Genomic DNA, 24525 nt, shown 5'->3' on the forward strand with positions numbered 1-24525 from the left:
GCCTAAATCGCGGGCCGAATGGTTTACTGAACAGTCATAAACTGTCATTGTGATGGAAACGCAGCGGAGTGCAGTGATGACAACACGGTGCGGGCCACATTGCAAGGCCTGGCGGGACGGATTTGGCCCGCGGGCCTTGTGTTTGACACATGTGCCCTAGACACATGGAGCTGACACAAGCTGTTCCTTCTATGCCCTATCTGAATCCCTGACCCACAGAAACCATGAGTACAATACAACTTTTAAACCACCAGGTTCTGGGACAAAATGAAGAGAACTGTAACAAGGCTTACTTCGTTATTCACTACCAATAAAAAGAACCTTACATTTCACATTACCAATTGTGTGTGCTCTTTCTGCTATTCCAAGTACATAGCATTTTTTCCCCATCTAGGTTCCCAAAAGGCTGGCCAGCTTGATGCCCTCCAGGCAGGAGAATGGAAGCTACTTACTTCTCTGGTAAAAAGATCTAGAAATACTGACATCAAGAGTTCCCCAGGGAAACTCCCCAGCAGGTTCAGCCTATAAGGAAGCCTAGAGTCAAGGAGCCCCACCAAACCTAAGGAACTTAGTTTTAATTGCCCCACTCTTACCCCCTAGATATAGGAGAGCCAAAGATCAAAAGATATTTAAGGAAACATCTCATATGAAAGAGAGAGAAAATGACTACTAGGCCAAAGTAGTAAACAAGTATCTTAGCAATAAGTTAGTAAATCAGAGAATTGTAATTGGTGCCTCTAGAGAACAAACAAGTGATGAAGGACACAACTGTTTTCTTACTAAGCCATACAGGACTACTTGACTCCTGAATCAAGACCTTAAAATGACATTTCTATTAGAGAAAAGGAAATGAGATGTAAGGGTCAAGATGCAATGGTGTTTGGTTAGTTTGGCTATTCTCTGACATGCAGACACCCTAAGAACACACAGAGCTGTGTACCTAAGGTGTTTAAGGAGAGGAAGAAGGATGGCAGCCTATGGCAAGCTAAGTACAGAAATGCAGAGGTTTTAAAAATTACTTATCACACACATCTGACTTCTTTCTAGGATTGCTAAGTAACATGCACTTTTAAAATGCTGTGCTTTGCTGACAGGTACTAAAGACTAATGAAGATAGAAGGGCCAGCTTCACAAAAACCCCAATAGCTAAGACTTAATAAATGTAGGAAGAAAACTGCCTAACCACTCAATCTGCTGAGTTAGCTTCCCCACTACAGAAATCCCTAGGATCCATGCATTCAGGATTCAGTTTCAAACTCAGTGTTCTGCTTCATAATCCTTACAATAACTAAAAGTGAAAGGCTCTTTCTACTACATGACACCGTACCTGCAGAATTCTGTCCTGAGAAGCTGGCGTTCGTGGTGTTCTAAGAGCAATGCTGTTGTTGGTGACATTGTACTCAGACAAGAGAGTACTGGAAGCCGAGTTTGTTATGCCAGATTCCTCAGCTGTTTGACGTGCAATCTCACTTGCTTGGCCTACTTTCACAACTTCCTGGAGTTCTGCATCTGAAATCTAAAAAGAAAGTTATCACAACAAACAGTATTCTAACCAGAAAACAACTCAACTTAAAATTTCCATATTCCAGAAAGATAAACTGCTGAAGCTGTGTGATGAGTACACAGGGTACACTGTACCACTCTCTTTACACTTGTGGATTTGAAAATTTCCATAACACAGCTTTTCTAAAGTCTTTCCTATATAATGTGAGTGTCAGGGGTAAGGGGAGAAATTCCATAGTATCAAGCTACAAAGTCTTGAGTGTATTTCCACACTAAAAATCTTTTAAAATAAGCAACATATTAATATACCAAAAACTTGTGTTTGTACAATACTATCATATGGGGGGAGGAGGGGGTGACTGAAAAACAATTAAAATATCACAGAGAATCCACTCATCCACAAGAGAGGAAGAGAGAGAGTGAAATATCAATATGAGAGTTGCCTCCCGTACACTCCCTCAAACGAGGATCGAACCAGCAACCTATCGATAGTTATGTGCCCTAACCGGGAATCGAACTGACAACATTTTGGTGTACAAAATGAGGCTCCAATCAACTGAGCCACCCGGCCAGGGCTAAGCCATGAATTTCTTAAGAACATCTAGCACCTAACAAAAACTTGGTACATAAGGCCTCAAATATTTGCTGAATAAATGATCAGTGTATGAGTTCACACAATGAAAAATATGCTTTTATCAGATTACCTGAGGGGCAGGAAGTACTAATTTGCTTCTCTTTTTAGTAAATTCAGAAACACCACTTGTTTGAAGAATAGCTGATGGTAAATCAGATTCTTTTTTCCTTTTCAAATGCTGCTTATCTTTTTTTCTATCTCTTCCTTCTTTTTCACTGTCAAGGATCAAGATAGAGAAGAGATTTTTAAATTACATAAAGGCAATAACATTGAAAGCCATATAAATACTCATACATTTTGAACAAAATAATCCCATTTCTAAGAAAATTACTAATTAACAAACAAAAACTATATATATTAAGTTGGCTCATACACCATCATCTATCCACTAATTCAAGAAAAATGACTTAGAATAATGATAGAATTATTCAGAAAACAGAATATATTAAGTAATTTAACTATTAACTATTAAAACTATCTATAATAATAAAAGCGTAATATGTGAATTAGACCGGATGACCTTCCAGACTAAGCCGTGGCTGTGAGGGCTGAGGCAGAGGCAGAGGAGGAGGCAGAGGCAACTGCTGTGGCTTGTGGGGCCAAGGCAGCAGGCGTGACTGTGAGGACCAAGTCCCTTGCACGAATTACGTGCATAGGCCTCTAGTATACTATAAAGACTATAAGCTAAACGTTACATATAATATCAAAATAACATAAACTATATCATATTATACTTACATAAAAATGTTTACATAGAAAAATAAAGTATACAGAAAGAAAAACAATTATATAAAGGGAATAAAATTAAAATATTGTGAATTTTATAATTTCCCTTTAAACTTTATTCAATTGTTTATGACTTTTTAAACTCACAAAACTTTTAAAACAAATATTTAAGTCAGGACAAATTACACCAAAAAGTTATTAGGAAACTGAAAGACAGGCTAAGACGGACTTTTAAAGCCCAGGAATGCCTCCTCCCCTTCTGCGTGCTATCCTCTTCCCCCATGTAGTCTACTCCTTCCAGATGTTTTCATCTTTAAGCTCTTTATTTGTTGAAATTACTTAATTTAAGAAATAAATATAATGGAGTACATCCAAGAATACCCTGTTTTACAGTGGCTAATGTCAGTTGTTTAGTAATAATTCATGCAATAGAAATAATATGTCAATCAGGAAATGAAAAACTAAAAATCTTTGACAATCATAAATAATCCTCCCCACAATTTTCAGATATAAGAATTAAAGAAACTCTAAAAATCCCTTGAAATAGGCAAAATCCTCTGCACCCTCCACCATTTTGTAAATATACCTACTTATCCCCACTAAGTACAAATTTGTAGAATGCAAGGCAAAATAAATAAACCAAATATTGACAGATTCCTTCAGGCTATTATTAAAACAACTAAGCTATTTATAAATATACATAAATCTTGAATTAAAATTTTGACTTGGTGAGTAGACAGTTCACTAAGAGCAATGCTGACTGACATTTTAAGAACTCCAAAGAGCATTCTATGCCAAACACAGGACTGATTTTTCTCAGAAAGGTGAGCCCGTTAAATAAATAAAAGCATATGTCAGCTACATTGTGCTAATAAAAATCTGACACTGACAAGGATAATACCTGGCCCTCCATAAAATTCCTACTGTAGGCCGAAGCCGGTTTGGCTCAGTGGTAGAACATCAGTCTGCGGACTGAGAGGTCCCAGGTTTGATTCCGGTCAGGGGCATGTACATTGGTTGCAGGCACATCCCCGGAAGGGGGTGTGCAGGAGGCAGCTGGTTGATGTTTCTCTCTCATCGACATTTCTAGCTCTCTATCTCTCTCCCTTCCTCTCTGTAAAAAATCAATAAAATATATTTTTTTTAAAAATTCCTACTGTATCTTCCCATTTTTAAAATCAGAAAGGCACTTACGATCTTAGCTCGCCATCAAGATCCTGTTGTCTTAACTTCCTGAAATCTGCATCAAGAGCCTGGTAGTTTTCCTCTGAAGTATCATAGAAACCAAGAGCAGGCTTTTTTTCAAATGGGATTTCAGCATTATAATCAACTCCTCTCTTCTTTTTTCTCTTCTTCTGGATTTCTATGCCAGCTGCTCGAAGTTCTCTTCTCTTTTGGAGGGCAGCAAGACGTCTGAAGAAAAAGAACACAAGACCACCTTAAAAATCATATGTCATAGGTAAGGGATAGATTATCCAAAAGTTTTAAGAAAACTAATTGGTTATTTGAGAAAGAAAGAAAATCCTCACCGCATACCATTCACCAAAGTAAAGTTCAGTTTCAATTTAAAGTATACACATACAAAAGCAAAAATAAAAACCAGAAGAAACTATGTGTAAATAAATATGTATCTTATCCCTGGATGGGAATGTACTCACCAAATATAAATAAAAGACAAAGGAAAAGAACGAAGGCTTTAAAATTTAATATCTCTGTAGTACTATTTTTAAAAAACCATAAAGCAAAATTAAAAAGCAAATAATAGAGAAAATATTTGTAATTATTAGGAATGGTTAGATATAACTTATGCAACCCAACTAAAATAAATAGGAAACAAACAGTTCACTAAGGAAAAAAAATACAAATTGCTGTAATGACAAAAGGTCTACTTAACTGATACTTTTAAAGTCACAAATTAAATTAACAAATACCATTTCTGTATTTCTAATTACTAGCATTCAGCTTTTTGTCTTGTTTTAATAGCAATGGTGCTAAAAAGCAGAGACTCTCCCACACTGGCAGTAAAGAAAGTAAATTGGTATAGCTTTCCCCAGATATATATACTAAAACACTAATGTTTTTCACATTTTTTTTAACCCAACCTTAGCCTAAGGAAATAAATAAGAGCATGAACAAGGACTTAGCTATAAAACTGTCCTTCAAGCACTATTTGTAATGGCAGATAACCAGCATAATGTAAACATCCAACAATAAGAAACTAGCTAAATCCCTAAGCTGGAATGAAAACTTCACCAGAAGGGTTCAACAGTAGATTCAAACTGACAAAAGAATTAGCAAACTCGCGGGGGCAATTTGGCTCAGTGGATAGAGTGTCAGCCTTTAGACTGAAAGGTCCCAGGTTCCATTCCAGTCAGGGGCACATGCCCGGGTTGCGGGCTCGATTCCCAGTAGGGGGCATGCAGGAGGCAGCCGATGAATGATTCTCTCTCATCATTGATGTTTCTCTCTCTCCTCCTCCCTTTCTCTCTGAAATCAATAAAAATAAATTAAACAAAAAAGAATTAGCAAACTTAAAAATTATGCAATCTGAAGAACAAAGAAAAAAAAAATGAAGAAATATGAACAGAGCTTCACAGAAATGTGGAGCACCATTAAGTGCACCAACATATACACAAAAGTAGTAACAAAAGAAGAGAAGACAAAAGGGAGAAAAATACTTCAAGAAGTAATGAAAAAAAATTTCCCAATTTTACTGTAAACCATTAATCTACACATTCATAAAGTTCAAGACTCTAAGATAAACATAACAAAGAAATCCACAAACATACTTAAAACATGCTAAAAGCCAAAGACAAAGAGAAAATCTTCAAAGCAGCAAGAGAGAGAAATTACTCAGCACTTACAAGTGAAACCTTAATAAAATTAACAGCTGACTTCTCATCAAAACTATATAGGCCCTCAGCAGTTGGTGGGGTGTCGACAGTGCATGGGAAAGGTTGCCGGCTAAATCCCTAGTAGGGGGATTGCAAGAGACAGCCGATCAGATGTTTCTCCCAATCCCTCTCCCTTCCTCTCTAAGAATTAATTAAAAAAAAACAAAACTATATAATCTTATATAAATGTTGTTTTGGGTATATATATACATGTATATTAAAAAAGGTTTTAGTCATTCACATATGTAACCTATATGTTCATGTAGACTAATGGCACCCCAATAACATCCTATATTTAAAAAAAAAAAAAAAAAAAGGTTTCAAAGGACACATTTCAAAAATTAAAATAACTTCATTCTGTAAATCAGGGGTGGGTAACCTTTTTTCTTCTGTCAAGAGCCATTTGGACATTTATAACATCATTCATGGTCCATACAAAATTATTTTAACATTAGCCTGCTATATTCGGTCAAACATTCAATTAACTCAGCCCTAGTAGGGGCAGACCAAATGATTTTGCGGGTCTTATATGGCCCGCAGACCAGGCAGTCCCCTTCCCCTGCCTTAAATAAAGGAATAAAGACTTCAAAGGACATTAGAAAACCTCTGCAATATAATGTCAAGTGAATATAGCCAAGCTCTACAATATTATATCAACCATGCCCCCAAAACAAAAAATAATACTGAAGGAAAAATGTGTTATTTTTGTAATCAATAAAAAGCTTTAAGTTATGTCGAAACCGGTTTGGCTCAGTGGATAGAGAGTCAGCCTGTGGACTGAAAGGTCCCAGGTTCTATTCCAGTCAAGGGCATGTACTTGGTTGCGGGCACATCCCCAGTAGGGGGCGGGCAAGAGGCAGCTGATCAATGACTCTCTCTCATCGATGTTTCTAACTCTCTCTCTCCCTTCCTCTCTGTAAAAAAATCAATAAAAAATATTTTTTTAAAATAAAGTAAAAAAAGCTTTAAGTTATAAAACAGATGAGTAACTTAGCACTTAACTAGCCCTGCACTGCATTTTGCATACAGACCTGGTCTAGTCCAGCGATTCTCAGCCAGTGTGCGGCAAGAATTTTTAGAATATGCATTACCTGACTACTTAGCCAGGGGCACTGACCTCTTTTCCCTTAGATTGTCAAATTTAAAAATGACATCAGCCGAAACTGGTTTGGCTCAGTGGTAGAGCGTTGGTCTGCGGACTGAAAGGTCCCAGGTTCGATTCCAGTCAGGGGCAGGTACATATGTTGCGGGCATATCCCCAGTAGGGGGTGTGCAAGAGGCAGCTGGTCGATGTTTCTCTCTCATCGGCGTTTCTAGCTCTCTATCTCTCTCCCTCTCTATAAAAAATCAATAAAAGTATATTTAGAAAGCCCCTCTCCCCATAAAAAAAATAAATAAAAAAAATGACATCAGCCAACACAGTAACGGCCATCTGGCGTGAATGAATCAAAATTATACCTATTTTTTTTTTGGTCAGGTTGACAAAAAAATTTATTTTTTGGTATGTCACAAAATTTTAATAGTTTATGTGTGCCATGAGATGAAAAACGTTAAAAATCTCTGCTATACTAGTACATGCAAAATAAATTATAAAGATGTGTAGACCGTCTAAAAAATCTACAAGAAGGTGTAGGGCCAATTTAAAGCTGAAAATTTTTATATTTTTATTGATTTCAGAGAAGGGAGAGGGAAAGAGAGATACAATCATCAATGATGAGAGAAAATCATAAATCGGCTACCTCCTGCACGTTTCACAATGGGGATCAACCCCACAACCCAGCATGTGCCCTGACCAGGAATCAAACGGTGACCTCCTAGTTCATAGGTCAAAGCTCAACCATCGAGCCATGCCGGCTGAGCTAAAGCTGAAAATTTTTAATTAAAGCAAGCAATGTCAGCCATACTTGGAGATTTTTTATATATGCACTTGCCACATCCTGGGCCCAATCCCCATGACTAGAAGGCTCAAAAAAATTTGTTTCCCAACCAACCATGGACAAAAATGGAAAAGTGATTTTTTTCAACCTTACTCAAATTATTTAACCCCAACAAATGTACAGAAAAGTGGCTGAGACTGGACAGAAATTTTAGTACCTCCCCTTAGTTTTTGCTCAGTCTCAGCCCAGTCATTCTCCCATCATAAGTAACTATTCTGGGCTAGTGACTGGCCAAATATGCCAACAAGCATCCTCAAGCATGAAATAATCCTCCATCCCAGGATCTGGCACTACAAAGCCATTATTGGGGAAACCATCGGCACAATGCTAGCCAGTAGGTAAGGAAGCACGTCCTGGTTTGGGGACCATAAAAGGCAGCTGTGTAGGCTAGGGAAGTTATTACAATGCCTAAACTCCAAAGCTAATAAGCATTATACAGTTCAGGTCTTCCCTTTATCCACTTCTGGGCTATTAGGAATGATGTCAATCATGGCTCTAATCAAAAGGAAAAAGGAAGGGGAACGTGGAGAAAACCTGAATAGAGGATAACACTAAACTCACTTTTTAAATAAAAATTTCTGTGAAAGTCTAAATATGGTTTAAGGATCATTAACTCCCTCTAAGTTCAGTCAAGCTTCCTATTTTGTCAGTGCCTGCCCAAAACAAACCAAGGAAAGTAATTAACAGGCAACCATGCAAAAGTCATATAGCCTGTGTGTCCTCTACCCATCTGACTCCAAGATGGCTACAACAAAGAAGCACTCCTATGCTAACAGAAAAATCCAACATGCTGAATAGGCTACCTGGGCATTACTTCTGCCATATCTTACCAAAAATAAAATTCTAATGTCTTTTTTTCCTATATTCTGAAATGATTAGGGGGAAAAGTAAGATGTTTCCAAAGCAATAAAGAATATTACCAAAACTAGAATTGAACAATTCTAATTATTACTCATCAACAGGGTTGGATAAATCATGCAGTTATATCAGACTAAGGCTGCACAGACTAATTGTTCAACTATGAATGGAAACAACCATACCTTGCTTCTTCCAACTGTTTCTCTCTTGCTTTCCTCTTGGCCTTCTTTCCCTGAGTATTAGCCAGGCGGGCTCTAGCTTCAGAAAGCATCTCAAGTTCATCTACAAAAACAAACAGAAGAAAAACCAAGTTCTTCTCCAATAGAAGCAAGGCATGTGAGAGACATGCTCTAGTGCTTAAGATGAGAAAAAACATCTCCTATAAATAAATACAACAATTCCTGCATAACAGGTATTTTGAGAAGAGCTAAGTAAAATGAAATTAGAAAAAGTATCTAGTAAGTTTTCATTAAAAAGTGGCTATAATTATCATATCCTTATCATCTACCTGGCAAAACAAAAATTGTGAAATATTGCAGAACTACTATTTAATTACAAAGGAACTGATCATCTTCACTAGATACACCTTTTTTCCCCACAGAAGTTATTTCTCTCCTCTTACCAATGTCTTAGGCCAGTTGCTATGCAAGGCTGTCCAATGAAATCAAAAGGGACCTTTGAAAAATCTCAGATTCCAGGGTCACCCCTCCACCCTGAAATTACTGACTCGGTTATCACCAGGGGAGGTTCTAGTAGTACCTATATTTTTAAAAGTTCCCCATGTAACAATAATGCAGCGAGGCCAGCCATTGTCAGCCTTTGGGAACCACTACCCTCAAACAAATTTTAGAAACTCAATATTCCCTGAATGCTTCACAACAATCCTATAAGATAGATATCTCTCTCCATCTGGCAGGAAATAGAATCAAAGCTCAAAGATATTATATGACTTGCCTAATGTCAAACAGCTAATAAATGGCAGAAATAGGTCAAAAATCCAATTCCTCTGATTCTGCATTCAATGTCTCAAGGAGTCAGCCTAAATCTCCATTAGAGTCTCGTGGTAGTGCTTATCCGCAGATTAAATTACCTGCCTAAAATCAAAAAAGTAGTTAATAGGACTGGAGCCCATATCCTGAATTCTTGGCTCTCTCCACAGAATGGGAATAATACAGGATCTCGCCGAAGCCGGTTTGGCTCAGTGGTAGAGTGTCGGCCTTGGACTGAAAGGTCCCAGGTTCGATTCCGGTCAAGAACATGTACATTGGTTGCGGGCACATCCCCGGTAGCGGGTGTGCAAGAGGCAGCTGGTCGATGTTTCTCTCTCATCGACGTTTCTAGCTCTCTATCTCTCTCTCTTTCTCTCTGTAAAAAATCAATAAAATATATTAAAAAAAAAAAAAAAAAAAAAATACAGGATCTCAAGGGCTTACCTCTAGCCTTCAGGCAATCTGTCCAGAAGTATTACATTGGTTAACTTATTAAATGAATTGAAAAATTAGAAGATAAAAAGGGACACTGTCCAAATATAGCAATTACTTTATAATAGAAGACTAGACACATTTAAAATGAGACAGAATAACAACATCAGATTGAACTGGAATTCTAAAAAAGTCAGAGGTGTTTAGGAAGAAATTAAAAGAGTTAAAAAGAAGACTGAGAAGAGTGTAAGTTATCAAAGAAATAAATTCCTCACAAGCATACACTTACCCTCGTCCATATCAATTGGATCAGGCCGTGCTGGTTTTGTTTCTGGATTTGGATCTATTTCTCCAGGTTTAAGTTTCCGTGGATCATCTGTTGTTTCCTCTTCATTGTCTCTTTGGGCCGCTTTATCCCTAGAAGAGAATCCAGATGGGTTAGTCATCCTACCAGACCATTTAGTCTTAGAAATACCGAATTTCCTAGCATCGGAACTCTTCCTTCAAAAACCCAAAGGGACAGCATAGATGGACCTGGAGAGTATTATGCCAAGTGAAATAAGCCAGTCAGAGAAAGACAAGTACCATATGCCTTCACTTACATGTAGAATCTAATGAACAAATTAAACTAACAAAATAAAAACAGACTCACAGAGGACAGACTGGCAGCTGTCAGAAAGGAGAGGATAGAGGGGCTAAGTGAAAACTATGAAGAGATTAAGCAGAAACAAACAAAACAAAAAAACTCATAGCCAGAGAAAAGTATGGTGATTACCAGGGAGAAAGGGGTTGGAGGGAGGAGCAGAGGATAAAGGAAGGGTAAATGGTGATAGAAGGAGACTTGACTTAGGATGGTGAGCATACAAATCAATGTACAGATGATGTGTTGTAGAATTATACCTCTGAAACCTATGTAATTTTGTTAACCAATGTCACCCAATACATTCAATTAAAAAAAAAAAATTACCCCAATGAATAGGCATTAACAAAATAAAGCATTTCTGCTATTGCTTCACCTGAAAGAAATGGTATTAAAATTCCCTCTAATTTCAGTGTTTCCATTCACTATAAAATAGAATCCAAGCAGTCCCTTAATCACAAATGCACTACAGCCATACAAAACACACACACACACTATTGGGGATGAAATAAAATGTTGCAATGGTTAACACTCAGCAGTGATTACGAGTGATTTTTATTTGTTTTACTATTTTTTCCCTAGGTTTTCTACAATGAATATGTATGGTTTGTATATTTTTAAATTATTCCCTTAAAAAGGATGTAACAGAATAACCATTTTGATCAACCACATGAGATTTGGAATATGTAATCCAATAGCTTTGTTCTTTTATCTTTACTCAAATCTGTAACTAAATGTTTAAAGACAGAAAATGTTAAAATTTTATGCATACTCATTCAGAAGATATACACACATTTTAATACTGCCTTTGGAGATCCACTTACAGAAGAAATTCATAATGTTCCAAGCACTGAGCAGCTGTTCTTCCAATGATTGGAGCGATGGTTCTCCACTGAGTGGGCATCAACTTGGCCAAGTGTAAGAGTTTTTCCTCCTCTTCTCTAGACCATTCTGTTTTTTTAATGCTTGGATCGAGCCACTCATACCTATTAAAAATATACAATTTTATACATTAATCAGTCACTTAGCATGAATATACTATTTATATATTAGATATACTGACTTCTAATGTCTAAAAACAGAAGGGAACTCTCATCCTTCAATTATAAAGCTGTGTTTTTACAACAGAATAGTCACGGCTTTAGTTCGGTGTTTTTAAATTTAAGTGAATTATTGTCATTATCTGTCTTTCCTCATGCCCCACCCAACCCACTTTTTCCATCCAGTTTATTTAGTTAGGTGAGAGGCTAGCAAATAAGATAGATATAACCCTTACCAAACATCAGGCAGGGACTTAGCTCCACTAAGAGAAGCAGAAATCAGAACCACTTGTTCAGGTTGAGGACCATCTTCCTCTTTGAGGTCCAATCCTACATTATGAGCCTTTCCCCTGCTCAAGTGCCTAGGAAATTAGGTCCCTGTTGTACAATCCAAAATATGATCCTAGTACCACATAGGTCAAGGCTGGGGCCAGATCATCCGTGCCAAGGACACATGTAAAAAGTTTAATGTGTCCACTACTTTGTGACTTAAAAGGAGATACCACAGGTGTATGATGGGTTTTGCTATACAAAATATCAACTGTATTATGAGTAAACTCAACTATGTGAGCCAGGCTAGAATTAACCATTATTTATCATTCATTTCTTTGGAGAAAAAAGTTCTATCCAACTTTTAAACTTTTGAAGCACAATCCACTTATAAGCTGAAGTCCATCTTTACCTAAAAACAAATTTATTTTATGCTTCACAAAGCACTCTCAAACATATTAACTCACTTTAGCCTCTTATCTCCACCAGTTAAAGTCAAGTATTATTATCCCCAATGGGATAAAACAGGGGCAGAATAGAGAGGATAGAAAAATGTCTTTCCTAAGCTCATAGAAAACAAGTGACAGTTAAGTCTTAAATCTAAATTCCCATGTCGCCCTCGCTGGTTTGACTCGGTGGATAGAGTGTCAGATTGCAGACTGTGGGTCCCAGGTTCAATTCCTGTCAAGGGCACATGTCTGGGTTTCGGGCTCCATCCCTAATAGGCACCTGGCATCATTCTCTCTCATCATTGATGTTTCTCTCTCTCCCTCTCCCTTCCTGAAATCAATAAAAATATAATTTAAAAAATAAATTACCATCTCCCACTTCATCTTTCTGTTATATCACTACACCTTCTTTCTTTGGTAAGGTTCAAAGAACTGACATTTTCCTCAAATAATTAAAGTTGTTTTCTGTTTTCCATTCATTGACTGATACATACCATCTGGCTTTGCATTGCTTTGCTGATTTTCTATGCAGCAGTGAGGCAATCCTAGACCACTGGTTTTTCCCATATTTCATTACCGCTGCTTTAAGAATTTCATCCTAAAAGAAAAACAGTATATTCAATCAAAAAATTCCAAGTGAGAAAAGACAAAATTTAAATGAAGTCTAACAGGGTTTCTGGAAAGAAAAAGAAAGACACACACATACCTCCTAGATCAGTGATTTTCAACTGGTATGCCACAAGAATTTTTAAAACATGCAATATCTGACTATTTAGTCACGGGCCCTGACCTCTTTTTCCCTTGGATTGTTAAGTAAAAAAATGTCAAGAGCCAACATAACAATAGCTCTCTGGGTTGAATGAATCAAAATTATCCTTTTTGTGTACTTGTGTCTATCAAATTGGCAAAAAAATAATATAATTTTTGGTGTGCTTCAGAATTTTCGTAGTTTATATGTACCATGAGATGAAAATTGAAAAATCATTGTCCTAGATTTTTTTAATAAGGTACAAAGTCCTCATTTACTATAATAATAAACAGAAAGCCAGAGTCAGCCAAATGCAAGAAATTAAGAAGACACCTCTTAGAAGGACACTCTACCCTCCTTTACACAGAACCCCACTCCACCCCATAATTGGGATGGATACAGCCCAAACTGAGAAACCTTACTTTGATAGAGACTAACAAAAACATTCTCCAATATGTGGCTGTCATCCTCAAAAGAGTACAGCTCATTCACATTTATTCAGTCAAAAGACGTTTCCTGAACACTTAATCCAACAGGACATGTCCAGCCTAAGTCAAGACTCTAGTAACTCTGTTATCCAATCCAGGCTTCCTGCCTCCAGTTTATGAACAGCATTTTCTCTCCAGTCCCATACCCCCAATCTGACCCTAGAATACACATCCAGGTCTAACTTGAGAATTACTTCTCTCCCACCTCACCAGTTAGCTCTCCCTCCAGCCTCTAGATATTATTTCACCAGGGTACCCATTCTGATATGGAATTCACCAATCTCAAGGGAACCCAGCAAGATAAACCATAAATACCAAAGATAATAAAGGCTGCAGATTAATGCACTTGGGCATTTTGCTTTTAGGTTTTTTCCCACTTGAGCTATACACCTCATACATGAGCTGCTCCATCCCACCACACATTCCCACCATCAGACTTTAAAAGACTTCAGAGCTTCCGCCATAGCAGAGGAATCCTGCTGCTACCTGATTCTGTACGTCTGTCTCTCGCCCAGAATCATCTCTTCTCCAATTTAAACAGCCTGGTTCCCTCCTGCAAGCTGGGAGACAAGATTGTCTAGTGGCTGACTTTACTTGTAACTTTGTTGCAGTACAGCTAATACTTAAACGCACCTTCAACTTAATATATACAGGCATGAGCAAAATAGGTTTACAGTTGTAACACAAATAAATAGTAGAATAATTAATAATAATACAAGAATAAACTGTTCTGTGTACTCACAGCTGTAAACCTACTTTGCCCACCCCTGTTTAGTTTTCTACCCTACTAAGATTCATTCCACATTTTACTAAGCAACCTACTTCATGCTGGTTACTGTCCTAGGTTCTAGGGAGACCAAGATCTGGTCCTCTTGCAATGCTGCCTGCTCGGGGAAAGAAACAGCACCAAGCACTTACTGAAAGAATACTACTTATCATCCTCATTAGAAAAATGAGAAAACTGAGATTCTGAGAGGTTAAAAAACTGAGAAGGATGTGATCCCTGCAAAAAAGTGGTCAAAGCAAGCTGTAACAAATGGATGAAAGTGGATCGATGGGAACTCTGGGGGAAGAACTAATTTTTTTTTACAGGAAAATGGGCAAAAATTCCAAGGAGAGTTTCTGAACTGGATCTTGAAGGATGGTGGGAAAGAGGCCAAGCTGGAGGAGGATATTTAAAGAAAGCACAAGATATATAAACACACAGGTCCTGAAAAGATAGGATGTGCTCCAGAAACGGGCAAATTTAGTTTCTGCACTGACATCTCGCTTCTGTTTTACTCTCCCTCTCCGCTACGGGCTCACCACGGGCATTATCCACTGCATTTCTACAAGCAATGAAACCACTGTAATCAGTTTATCCCATCTGCCTTCTTTCCAGGCTGAGGAAGGACAGGGTGAGGCACGCCTTGGGATCTGCCGGGAGGACTGACAAAAGCTATATACCTCGGTAAAGGTAACAAGAGGAAACCCGGCACTCAAGCCGCTTCCCCTCTGCACGGAAGTCAAAACAGAAACAAAGTTGTGGCCATAGCACTTCTTCATTTTTGAGGATCAAAGAAAGGCACGGTGCCCGGGCTGAGGGGCAGGGGTGCCCCCAGAAGACCAACTCTCGCTGATGTCCCATCTCCCCCTCCAAACTGAGTCCCGTGGAGAGGGGGTGGGGGGTGGGGGCGGTGCATCCTCTACTCCACGAATGTTCACTGGGAGGGCCTAACAAAGTGCCAGGCAGGTAACCGGGGGGTTAACCCACAGTCCCTGTCCCGCAGGCGCTCCGATAACTCGGGATCGGGGGCGGGAAAGGCTCGGAGGGTCCGCCCGGGGCCGCCCCCACGCAGACCCTGCGAGGCATCCGCGCCTCCGCGACCTCCACGCGCGTGCGCACAAGCTGCCAGAGGGGGCGAAGGGCAGCGGGCGGCGGGAAAGGGGGACTTACCTCGGTATTCCTCCACACGCCCCCTTTAATCATAATTCGAGGCATCTTGGCGGCCGGGGGTCTCGGCAAGTGGCCGAGAAGAGCTTCCGAGAATTAGCAACGGCGCTGCGGCCACGAGACTCCACGACTCCACTTTCTCCAGGCGCGACCTTCTGCTATATAGAGATCTGCGCATGCGCGAGGCGGTGGGCGGGGCAGTAAGTAGCAAGTATCGCGAGAACTCGGGTGGCTGAAAGGAAGGTCAGAATCCTGTTAAAGCGGTAGCCCCGGAGGACGACAGAAAGCCTTAAGACCGCTCCGGCCGCGCGCACATCGAACACTGATTAGAGGAAAACAGGGAGGTCGCGAAATGTCAGCCGTGGCTCTCAGCACAGAACGTCGAGGTGGACTGGCCGTGACGTCACCTAGTGGCAGAGAGTGGGAACATCACGCTCGTGGAGTTTCAGCCCAATCGGCTTAAAAGGAGCTTTGTTAATTATCAATGTAGCACTTTCTTAAGCATTTGATTAATAGAAATTTATGCAAAGAATACTCAGGAAAAGGCAGTCGCTCATGTAAACCTAAATATCCTAAAATGTAGAGATAATAGGGTTGTCCTAAGGATTAAATCTTATAAACCAAGCAAAGTATATAATACATAATCCTACCTAATCCTACCTACTAAAAAGTAATATGCAAATTAATCATCACTCCGCTATACCCTCAAGCCAGGCTCACCAGCCACACCCACCAGCCAATCAGAGCGAGTATGCAAATAAACCCAACAAAGACGGCTACAGCCACAGAGAGCAGGAAGGAGGCTTGGATTTCCCAGGCAATGGAGGAAGCCAAGCTTTCCGCCTGCCCTTGACAGCCTAAGCCTCCACTCAAGGCTACAAAGTTTCAAGTATAGAAGGTAAACAAATCCAAACAGAAATGGTAACAGCCACGGAGCTGGAAAGAGCGGGAGGCTAGGATTGCCCCTGGCAATGGAGGAAGCAAAGTTTTCCGCACACCCTGGCTGGCCCAGGCCTCCCCTCCAGGCTACAAAGTTTCAATTGTAGAAGATACATAAATCCCAGATACCAGGACTTCCACTTGGGTCGCCAGGGGGCATGGCCAGTCTGCAAACCACCATAGGCCCCTCACTCAGGCTACCCCACCCTGATCCGGGACACCCTTCAGAGCAAACCAGCTGGCCCCCACCCGTGCACCAGGCCTCTATCCTATCTAATAAAAGAGTAATATGCAAATTGACCATCACTCCAACACTAAGATGACCAGACGTCCCACTTTTGGTGGGATAATCCCGATTTTTAACAATTTGTTCCTTGTCCCACAACGTTTTAAAAAGTCCCGATTTTTGGAAAGATTATCGGGACTTTTTTAAAACACCACAGGATGAGGGACAAGTTGTTAAAAATCGGGACTGTCCCACCAAAAGTGGGACGTCTGGTATTTTATCCAACACACAATATGGCTGCCCTCATGTGGTCAAAGACACAAGATGGCCACCACAAGATGGCCAGCAGGGGAGGGCAGTTGGGAGGGATCAGGTCTGCAAGGGAGGGCAGTTATGGGTGATCAGACAAGTAGGGGAGGGCAGCTGGGAGGCACCAGGCCTGCAAGGGAAGGCAATTGGGAGGGACCAGGCCTGCAAGGAAGGGCAGTTGAAGGTGATCAACCCTGCAGGGGAGGGCAGTTAGAGGTGACCAGGCCGGCAGAGGAGGGAAGTTGGGGACAAATGGGCTGGCAGGGGAGCAGTTAGACATCAATCAGGTTGGCATGGGAGTGGTTAGGGGGTGATCAGGCTGGCAGGCAGAAGCTGTTACGGGCAATCAGGAAGGCAAGCAGGCAAGCAGGCAAGCAGTTGGGAGCAAGCAGTCCCATATTGGAGAGGGTGCAGGCTGGGCTGAGGGACAACCACCCTCCTCCCCTGCCCCCATGCAGAATTTCATGTACCAGGCCTCTAATAACTGCTAAAAAAAAAAAAAAAAAAAAAAAAAAAAAAAAGTGACAACTGTAGCCCAGCTGGTGTGGCTCAGTGGTTAAAGTCTACCCCTGAACCTAGAAGTCACGGTTCAATTCCCAGTCAGGATACATGCCCAGTTTTGGACTGAATTCTCAGTAGGGAGCGTGCAGGAGTCAGCCAATCAATAATATTCTCCCTCTCTCTCTCTCTCTCTCTCCCCCTCTTTTTTTCTCTCTCTCCCTCCCTCTCTCCCCCCTCCCTCTTCCTTTCTTTCTCTACAACCAATAAAAACACATTTTAAAAAAGAAAGTTGTTTGTTTTTTATAATGGCAACCTTCGGTGATCAGTGGTTGTGCCAGAAACCCCTTGTAGGATGTGTGACCTTTACCTCTTGTCCACTCCATCCCCAACATCCACTCGGTTGCTATGTGTCTCTCCCACACACACAGACTGGCCATGTGATTGATCTGATCAAAACTGAGCCAATTAAGTCTACTCCCAGGAATTTTGACACTGGAATCTGGAAGAGGCCAGTTGCTCTGCTGGCCTATGAATCTCTACTATGTGACACCCAGGAGTTGTCTGCCACTATGTCGACTAAGAAGGGAAGACAGCAGGAGCCAGATGCATTGAGAGGAGCAGAAATGAGAGTACAGAGACAAAGGCAGGTAGGTCCTGGCTGTGTTGGGAGTCCCTAGATGCATGCCTGTCCTGAGTTCAATGATTAGTTCCCCTTTCAGCTTCAGCCCATTGGAGTTGGGTTTCTATTATTCGTAAGCAAGATTCCCAACAAACCCAGTCCTCTCTCAAGAGTCATTTCAGATCTAACACCCAAGATGATGGCTTCTCCATCCCACTCAGGACCACCTCTACCATATGTCACCTTTGTATCAACTAGCAAAGGTGCCCCTTCTTCAAGGCAAGTTATTGACACCTACTGGAAAATTGTCACCAAATATTGCTTTTATTTATTTATTTATTTATTAAATATATATATATTTTTTTTAAATCAATCTTTATTGTTCATATTATTACAAAGGTTCCTCATTTCTTTCTCCCTCCACCAGGTTCCCACCCCACCCTCCGCCCCCTCCCCATCCCCCATTGTCCTCATCCATAGGTGCACAGTTTATGTTCAGTCTCTTCCTCCCTCCCTTTCCCCGATAGTAAATCCCTTTTCAGATAGTAAATCTGTTACTTAGCATTTTCTCATATCAATAATACCTCCACATGCCCAATGATACATTTCACACAAAAGACATTTCCAAATAGGTCAACCAGCCTCTTCCAGGCCCCACCCAAGGCACTCACAGATCAACACCCCAGCACTATACTAACTCAACATATCCAGATCTAAGCCTTCATCACTTGATTCAGCAGACCCTCAAGTTCCCACAAAGTTTCCAGCCATGTCTGAGAGGCAGCCGTGGGGCAGGGGCAGGCGAGGAGCGAGCGGTTCCGGGCCTGGCTGCTCCGGGCCTGGCCTCTGTTGCTCTGGTTCATTCCACAACCAGCTGCTCCGGGTCTGGTCACACCTGACCCAGCTGCTCCGGGCCTGGCCGCTCCCAGCCTGGCAGCCGTTGCTCCGGGCCTGGCCGCACCAGACCCGGCTGCTCCGGGCCTGGCCACTCCTAGCCTGGCAGCCGCTGCTCTGGGCCTGGCCGCTCCCAGCCTGGCAGCTGCTGCTCCAGGCCTGGCCGCACCAGACCCGGATGCTCTGGGCCCGGCTGCCCCGGGCCCGGCCGCTCCAAATCTGGCCACTCCTGGCCTGGATGCTCCAGGATTGGCTACTGCTGTTCTGGGCCTGGCTGCTCCCAACCTGGCTGCTCTGGGCCCGGCTTCTCCGGGTCTGCTGTTCCTGGACTGGCCATCCTGGGCTTGGCTGCCTCCGCCTCAGGCCTGGTTGCCACTGCCCCAGGTCTGGCTGCTCCAGTGCTGGCTGTTGATGCTCTGGTTCTGGCTGCTGCTGCTCTGGGGCCTGGCCATTGCTGCTCCGGGCCCGGCTGCCACTGCCTTGTGCCTGGCCACTCTAGGCCTGGCCGCCGCTGTTCCAACATTCTGTCTTTTTTTTTTTTTTTAACGCATTTATATTGCAATGTTGGCTGGTGAGTTGAGTTCTGACTTAGTCTTTGATTTTTTCAAGATCTTCTTTGTATTCTTTCTTAAGTGATTTTACTATCTTTTGCTCTCACTTGATTTCTTCACATTGAGAACTTCTTTGGTTTCTTCCTCCTTGTCCTGGGAGCTCAGCAGATTGGCCTGTGGCACCCCTTTGTTCTTTGCGGGCTCCTGTGCTGCTTCAGCCTGTTGCCGGGGTCGGCACCACCCAGGAAGCAGCCCCCGGCCTTGGCTCCGTTGCCCGCGCTCAGCTGTCGAGGGCTCAGGGGCACCCCCCTCCCCGGGGGCCCCGTCGCCCGGCTCCTTGCTGGTGCCCGGCTGGCCGGTGTCTGGCAGGGGCTCCCGCTCCTCATTGCGTTCCTCCAGTCTGGAGCTTTTTTTTCTCCTCCCCGCTAGGGGAGTCTAGGATCAGAGTCAACAGACTGTCCTCTGCGTGCAGTGCACGTGACTCTGGGGGCTCCACTTTTCGCCACTCCCCTGGGATTCCGCCTCACAGCCCCGTCTCCCCCTGCCTGAGCCTGGGTCCCCAGAGTCTGGCCTAGGACTGGGGTTCAGAGCAGTTGAAGCTGGGGCCCAACACGGCCGGGGCTCCTGTTTCCTTCCCTCCAGGGCAATCCCGCATCAGAGTCAACATTCCTTCCCTTGCAAGCAATGTGCGAGACTCCGGGGGCTTGGCCTTTCTCGGCTCTCCCAGGACTGCACCTCACAGCCCTGTCTCCCTCTGCTTGAGCTTGGGTCCCCAAGGATTGGCCTAGAACTGGGGTTCAGAGCAGTCCGGACTGAGGCTCAGCGCCGCCAGAGGCTTTGTTTCTTCCGGCTAGGGTAATCCAGCATCAGAGTAAACATTCAGTCCTCTGCACGCAATGTGCACGCGACTCCGGGGGCCCTGCTTTTTGCTGCTCCCCTGGGATTCCGCCTCACAGCCCCGTCTCCCCCTGCCAGAGCCTGGGTCCCCAGGGTCTGGCCCATAACTGGGGCTCAGCACTGCCGGTTCGGGGGTTCAGCCCAGGCTGGGGGTTTTATTTCCTTCCTGCTAGTGTCACCAAATATTGTTTTAGCCGAAACCGGTTTGGCTCAGTGGATGGAGCGTTGGCCTGAAGACTGGAAGGTCCCCGGTTGATTCCGGTCAAAGGCATGTACCTTGGTTGCGGGCACATCCCCAGTAAGGGGTGTGCAAGAGGCAGCTGATTGATGATTCTCTCTCATGGATGTTTCTAACTCTCTATCCCTCTCTCTTCCTCTCTGCAAAAAATCAATAAAATATATTTTTTAAAAATATTGTTTTGAGAACAGGACACTCTTATCACAAGAAAATTGGATCTACCATGTCTACAATGTGAACTGTGTCCCCTAGAGGCATCCATTGAACTCCCACTTTCACATATGTTTCTCAGAACACTGGGATACTCCATTAAAAATAAACAAGTCTTGCCCTAGCCAGGTTGAATCAGTGGTTGGCCTGCAGACCAAAGGGTCTGGGGTTTGATTCCAGTCAAGGGCAGGTACTTTGGTTGCAGCTTTCTTTGGCGCCCAGGTCAGGGCATGTGCAGGAGGCAACCAATCAATGTGTTTCTCTCACATCGATATTTCTCTCTGTCTTTCCCTCTCTCTTCCACTCTCTTTAAAAATCAATGGAAAATATCCTCAGGTGGAGATTTTTTTAAAAAAATTTTTTTTCATTAAAGAAAATGAGAAGAGACGTGGACACATGGGGAGAACAGTGTGTGAAGAAGGAGGCATAGGTTGGAGACAAATCTACAAGCCAAAGGAATGCCGAGGATTGCCAGCAACACCAGAAGCTAAGAATGAGGCACGGAACACATTCTAAGAAGGAACCAACCTTGCCAACACCTCGATTTCAGACTTCCAACCTCCAAGGCTGAGACAATAAGTGTATCTTGTTCTAAGCTACCCAGTTTGTGGTGCTTTGTTATGGCAGCCCTAGGAAATGAGTACAATCCCTTTATAATGGGACATTTCCAGGGTCATTTGACCCTGGAAACCATTTTTCTTATATCTGTTGATAAGCAGGAAACACAATTTGGGAAACTCTGGCCCAGAGAAGGGAGGTTGGAGGTCCATCCTTTGACAAGGGGTAAGAAGAGATGTAAGCGGGAGGGTTTTGTAGGTTGCATTACCTGCCACGTTCCCACCCCTCATTCCTTTCTGGGGAGCTGGTTCTGACTGAGCTAACTACGCTTAGCTGAGCAAACAACAAAATTTAGTCTCCCTTTCATCCAGATTTTTGCCGTCAAGAAACTGTCCAAGACAAGGCAAAAATTAGAGTCAAAAGCCTGTGACAATAATAAGGCATGGCTAGGGACTGGGGTTAGCCATCCCTAGAATTTTAACCTCCATGCCCGCCGCGCCCGCCCCCCCCCCCCCCAATAAACAGATGGAATTTAGTAGCAACATTGTGCTGCCTTGCAAATAGAATTTCAAAACACGTCTTCTAGCCCCCACCCCATCTCCCAGATTGCCACCCCACAGCCCCTCCCTCCCACTTAGAAATTCCTCAGCTAGTATTGGGAGAAATTAATGTCTGAGTGTCAAATTACTGTGAAATGGAATTTCATGCACCATATGTGCTGGTAACTCGTATCATATTACTACCCGTGGTTAGTCATGTTCATTGGCTTGCAGTTCACCTACTGAGATTTCCTTATGGTGGGTCCAGTTATAGTTTGTAGTTTTTTAAAATAAATCTTTATTGCTCAGATTATTACAATTGTTTCTCCTTTTTCCCCCTCAAAGCTCCCTCTGCCCTTCCCTCCCCCCAACCTGCCATTGTCCTCATCCATAGGTTATACAATTTTAATCCAGTCTCTTTCTGCACCCCCACACCTCTTTCCCCCTGATGATTATCAATCCACTCCCTTTCTTTGCCCCTGATTCTATTATATTCATCAGTTTATTCTGTTCCTCAGATTTTTAATTCACTTGATTTTCTTCCTCTTCTTAAATAATACCTTTCAGCATTTCATATAATATTGGTTTGGTGGTGATGAACTCCTCTAACTTTTTCTTATCTGTGAAGCTCTTTATCTGCCCTTCAATTCTGAATGATAACTTTGCTGGATACAGTAATCTTGGTTGTAGGTTCTCGCTATTCATCATTTTGAATATTTCTTGCCACTCCCTTCTGGCCTGCATAGTTTCTGTTGAGAAATCAGCTGATAGTCGTATGGGTGCTCCCTTATAGGTAACCAACTGCTTTTCTCTTGCTGCTTGTAAGATCTTCTTTTTGTCTTTTGCCCTTGGTATTTTAATTATAATGTGTCTTGGAGTGTTCCTCTTTGGATTCCTCTTGTTTGCGGTTCTGTACGCTTCCTGAACTTGTAAGTCTATTTCTTTCACCAGGTGGGGGAAGTTTTCTGATATTATTTCTTCAAGTATATTTTCAGTATTTTGCACTCTTTCTTCTTCTGGCACCCCCATAATTCTGATGTTGGTACGCTTGAAGTTGTCCCAGAGGCTCCTTACACTATCTTCAACTTTCTGGATTCTCTTTTCTTCTTGCTTCTCCAAAGGAGTGTCTTTTGGCTCTTTGACCTGATTCTTGTGTTCCTCCATTCTGCTGTTGGATCTCTGCATAATATTTTCCAGTTTAGTCAGTTTATGTTTAATTTTTAGTTGGGTCTCATAAAATTTATTGGCCTTTTTAAAAATATTCTTGCATAATCTTAAAACTGTAGTTTTGAACTCTATATCCTCCATCTCTTTCATTTGAGATCTATTTCCTTGTCTCGGCATTTTCGCTGCTTCCCAGAGTTGGTAGGATAGCTTTGTGTGTTTGGTGTCCTATATGGTCTAGTGAGTCAGCCTCCTCAGTTACCTGAGGTAGACCCTCAGTGCTCCCCTTTGTGGACTGCGTGTGCAGCCTTGTTGTAGCTAAGTCTTTATTGTTGTTGGTATCCCTGGGAGGAATTGACCTTCAGGCCAATTGGATGTGGGAATCAGCTGTGTCTACTCTGGGATACCTTCTGTATTGGAGACAGTCTTATAGGATCAGACTTGCAAAATTGCAGAAGCCTCTGTGCTCAGCTTGGATAGGGCAGAGTCTCAGTGCTGAGCTGATAGGGCTTCTTGTCAGCCCTGCCCTTGAGCACTTGCCTGAGTTTCCGCCTGACCTCTGCCTTCCGCGGCTCCCCTGAGTTTCTGCCTTACTGTCCCAGATTCCCCGTGCAAGAGTGTGGGTGCCTCAGGGGCTCGCCTGGGATTGGGTTGGGTCTCTGTAGTCTGGAGCTTCTGACTCCTGCTATGGAGAGGCCGCGGCAATCTCTGCAGTTGGACCTCTGCAGTTGGACTTCTGCACATACTCATGCGTGCACACACCACTATAGACCCTGCCAGCTGCAGCTCCCGGCTCCCCTCCCCTCCCCGTCTCCCAGTCTCTGAGTCTCTAGGTGCCTTTCTCTACAGTCTAGACTCCACCTGTACAAGCCTGGGTCCATGGGGTTTCGGCCGGGGTTGGGGTTCAGTACAGTCGGAAACGGTTCAGTGCAATTGGGAATTCCTCCTCTCCTGTCTGCCAGGCATTCGGCAGCACTTCCTCTCTGAGGGCACGAGCGTCTCCCTACCTCAGCCCTTTGCGGCTCCCAGTCCAATCCGTGAGCCTCTCTCCTTCTTTCTAGTTGTAGATTTCCCACTCCACCAGCTTTCCTGTGTTTTTGGATGAAGTCCGTTCTGGTTTTCGTTGTTGTTTTTTAAATTGCTGTGTGAGGCGGCAGCTTAGGTGCTTACCTAGACCGCCATCTTGGTTCCTCTCCAATCTATAGTTTGTAATTTTTTTCTCAGAAACTCATCTTCATGGATATTCTTTCTCTTTCTTTCTTTCTTTCTTTCTTTCTTTCTTTCTTTCTTTCTTTTAAATATATTTTTATTGATTTTATCAATGATGAGAGAAAATCAT

At 42.5% G+C, this 24525-nt stretch overlaps 1 protein-coding gene across 1 annotated transcript in view; it reads right to left on the reverse strand.

The window, feature by feature from the left end:
• The window catches only part of CDC5L (cell division cycle 5 like), a 42867-nt gene extending 26458 nt beyond the window's left edge, over positions 1-16409 (reverse strand). The window contains exons 1-9 of the mRNA XM_036413657.2: positions 16396-16409; positions 15545-15663; positions 12867-12970; positions 11438-11599; positions 10263-10390; positions 8735-8834; positions 4058-4276; positions 2208-2352; positions 1328-1516 (exon numbers count right to left, since the gene is read on the reverse strand). Of these exons, the coding sequence (XP_036269550.1) occupies positions 1328-1516; positions 2208-2352; positions 4058-4276; positions 8735-8834; positions 10263-10390; positions 11438-11599; positions 12867-12970; positions 15545-15589 (1092 nt within the window). The 5' untranslated portion in view covers positions 15590-15663; positions 16396-16409. The remainder of the gene's footprint in view (positions 1-1327; positions 1517-2207; positions 2353-4057; positions 4277-8734; positions 8835-10262; positions 10391-11437; positions 11600-12866; positions 12971-15544; positions 15664-16395) is intronic.
• Between the last annotated feature and the right edge of the window lie 8116 nt (positions 16410-24525).

Source organism: Pipistrellus kuhlii, unplaced genomic scaffold, assembly GCF_014108245.1.
Source record: "Pipistrellus kuhlii isolate mPipKuh1 unplaced genomic scaffold, mPipKuh1.p scaffold_m20_p_5, whole genome shotgun sequence".
NCBI classification, from domain to species: Eukaryota; Metazoa; Chordata; class Mammalia; order Chiroptera; family Vespertilionidae; genus Pipistrellus; species Pipistrellus kuhlii.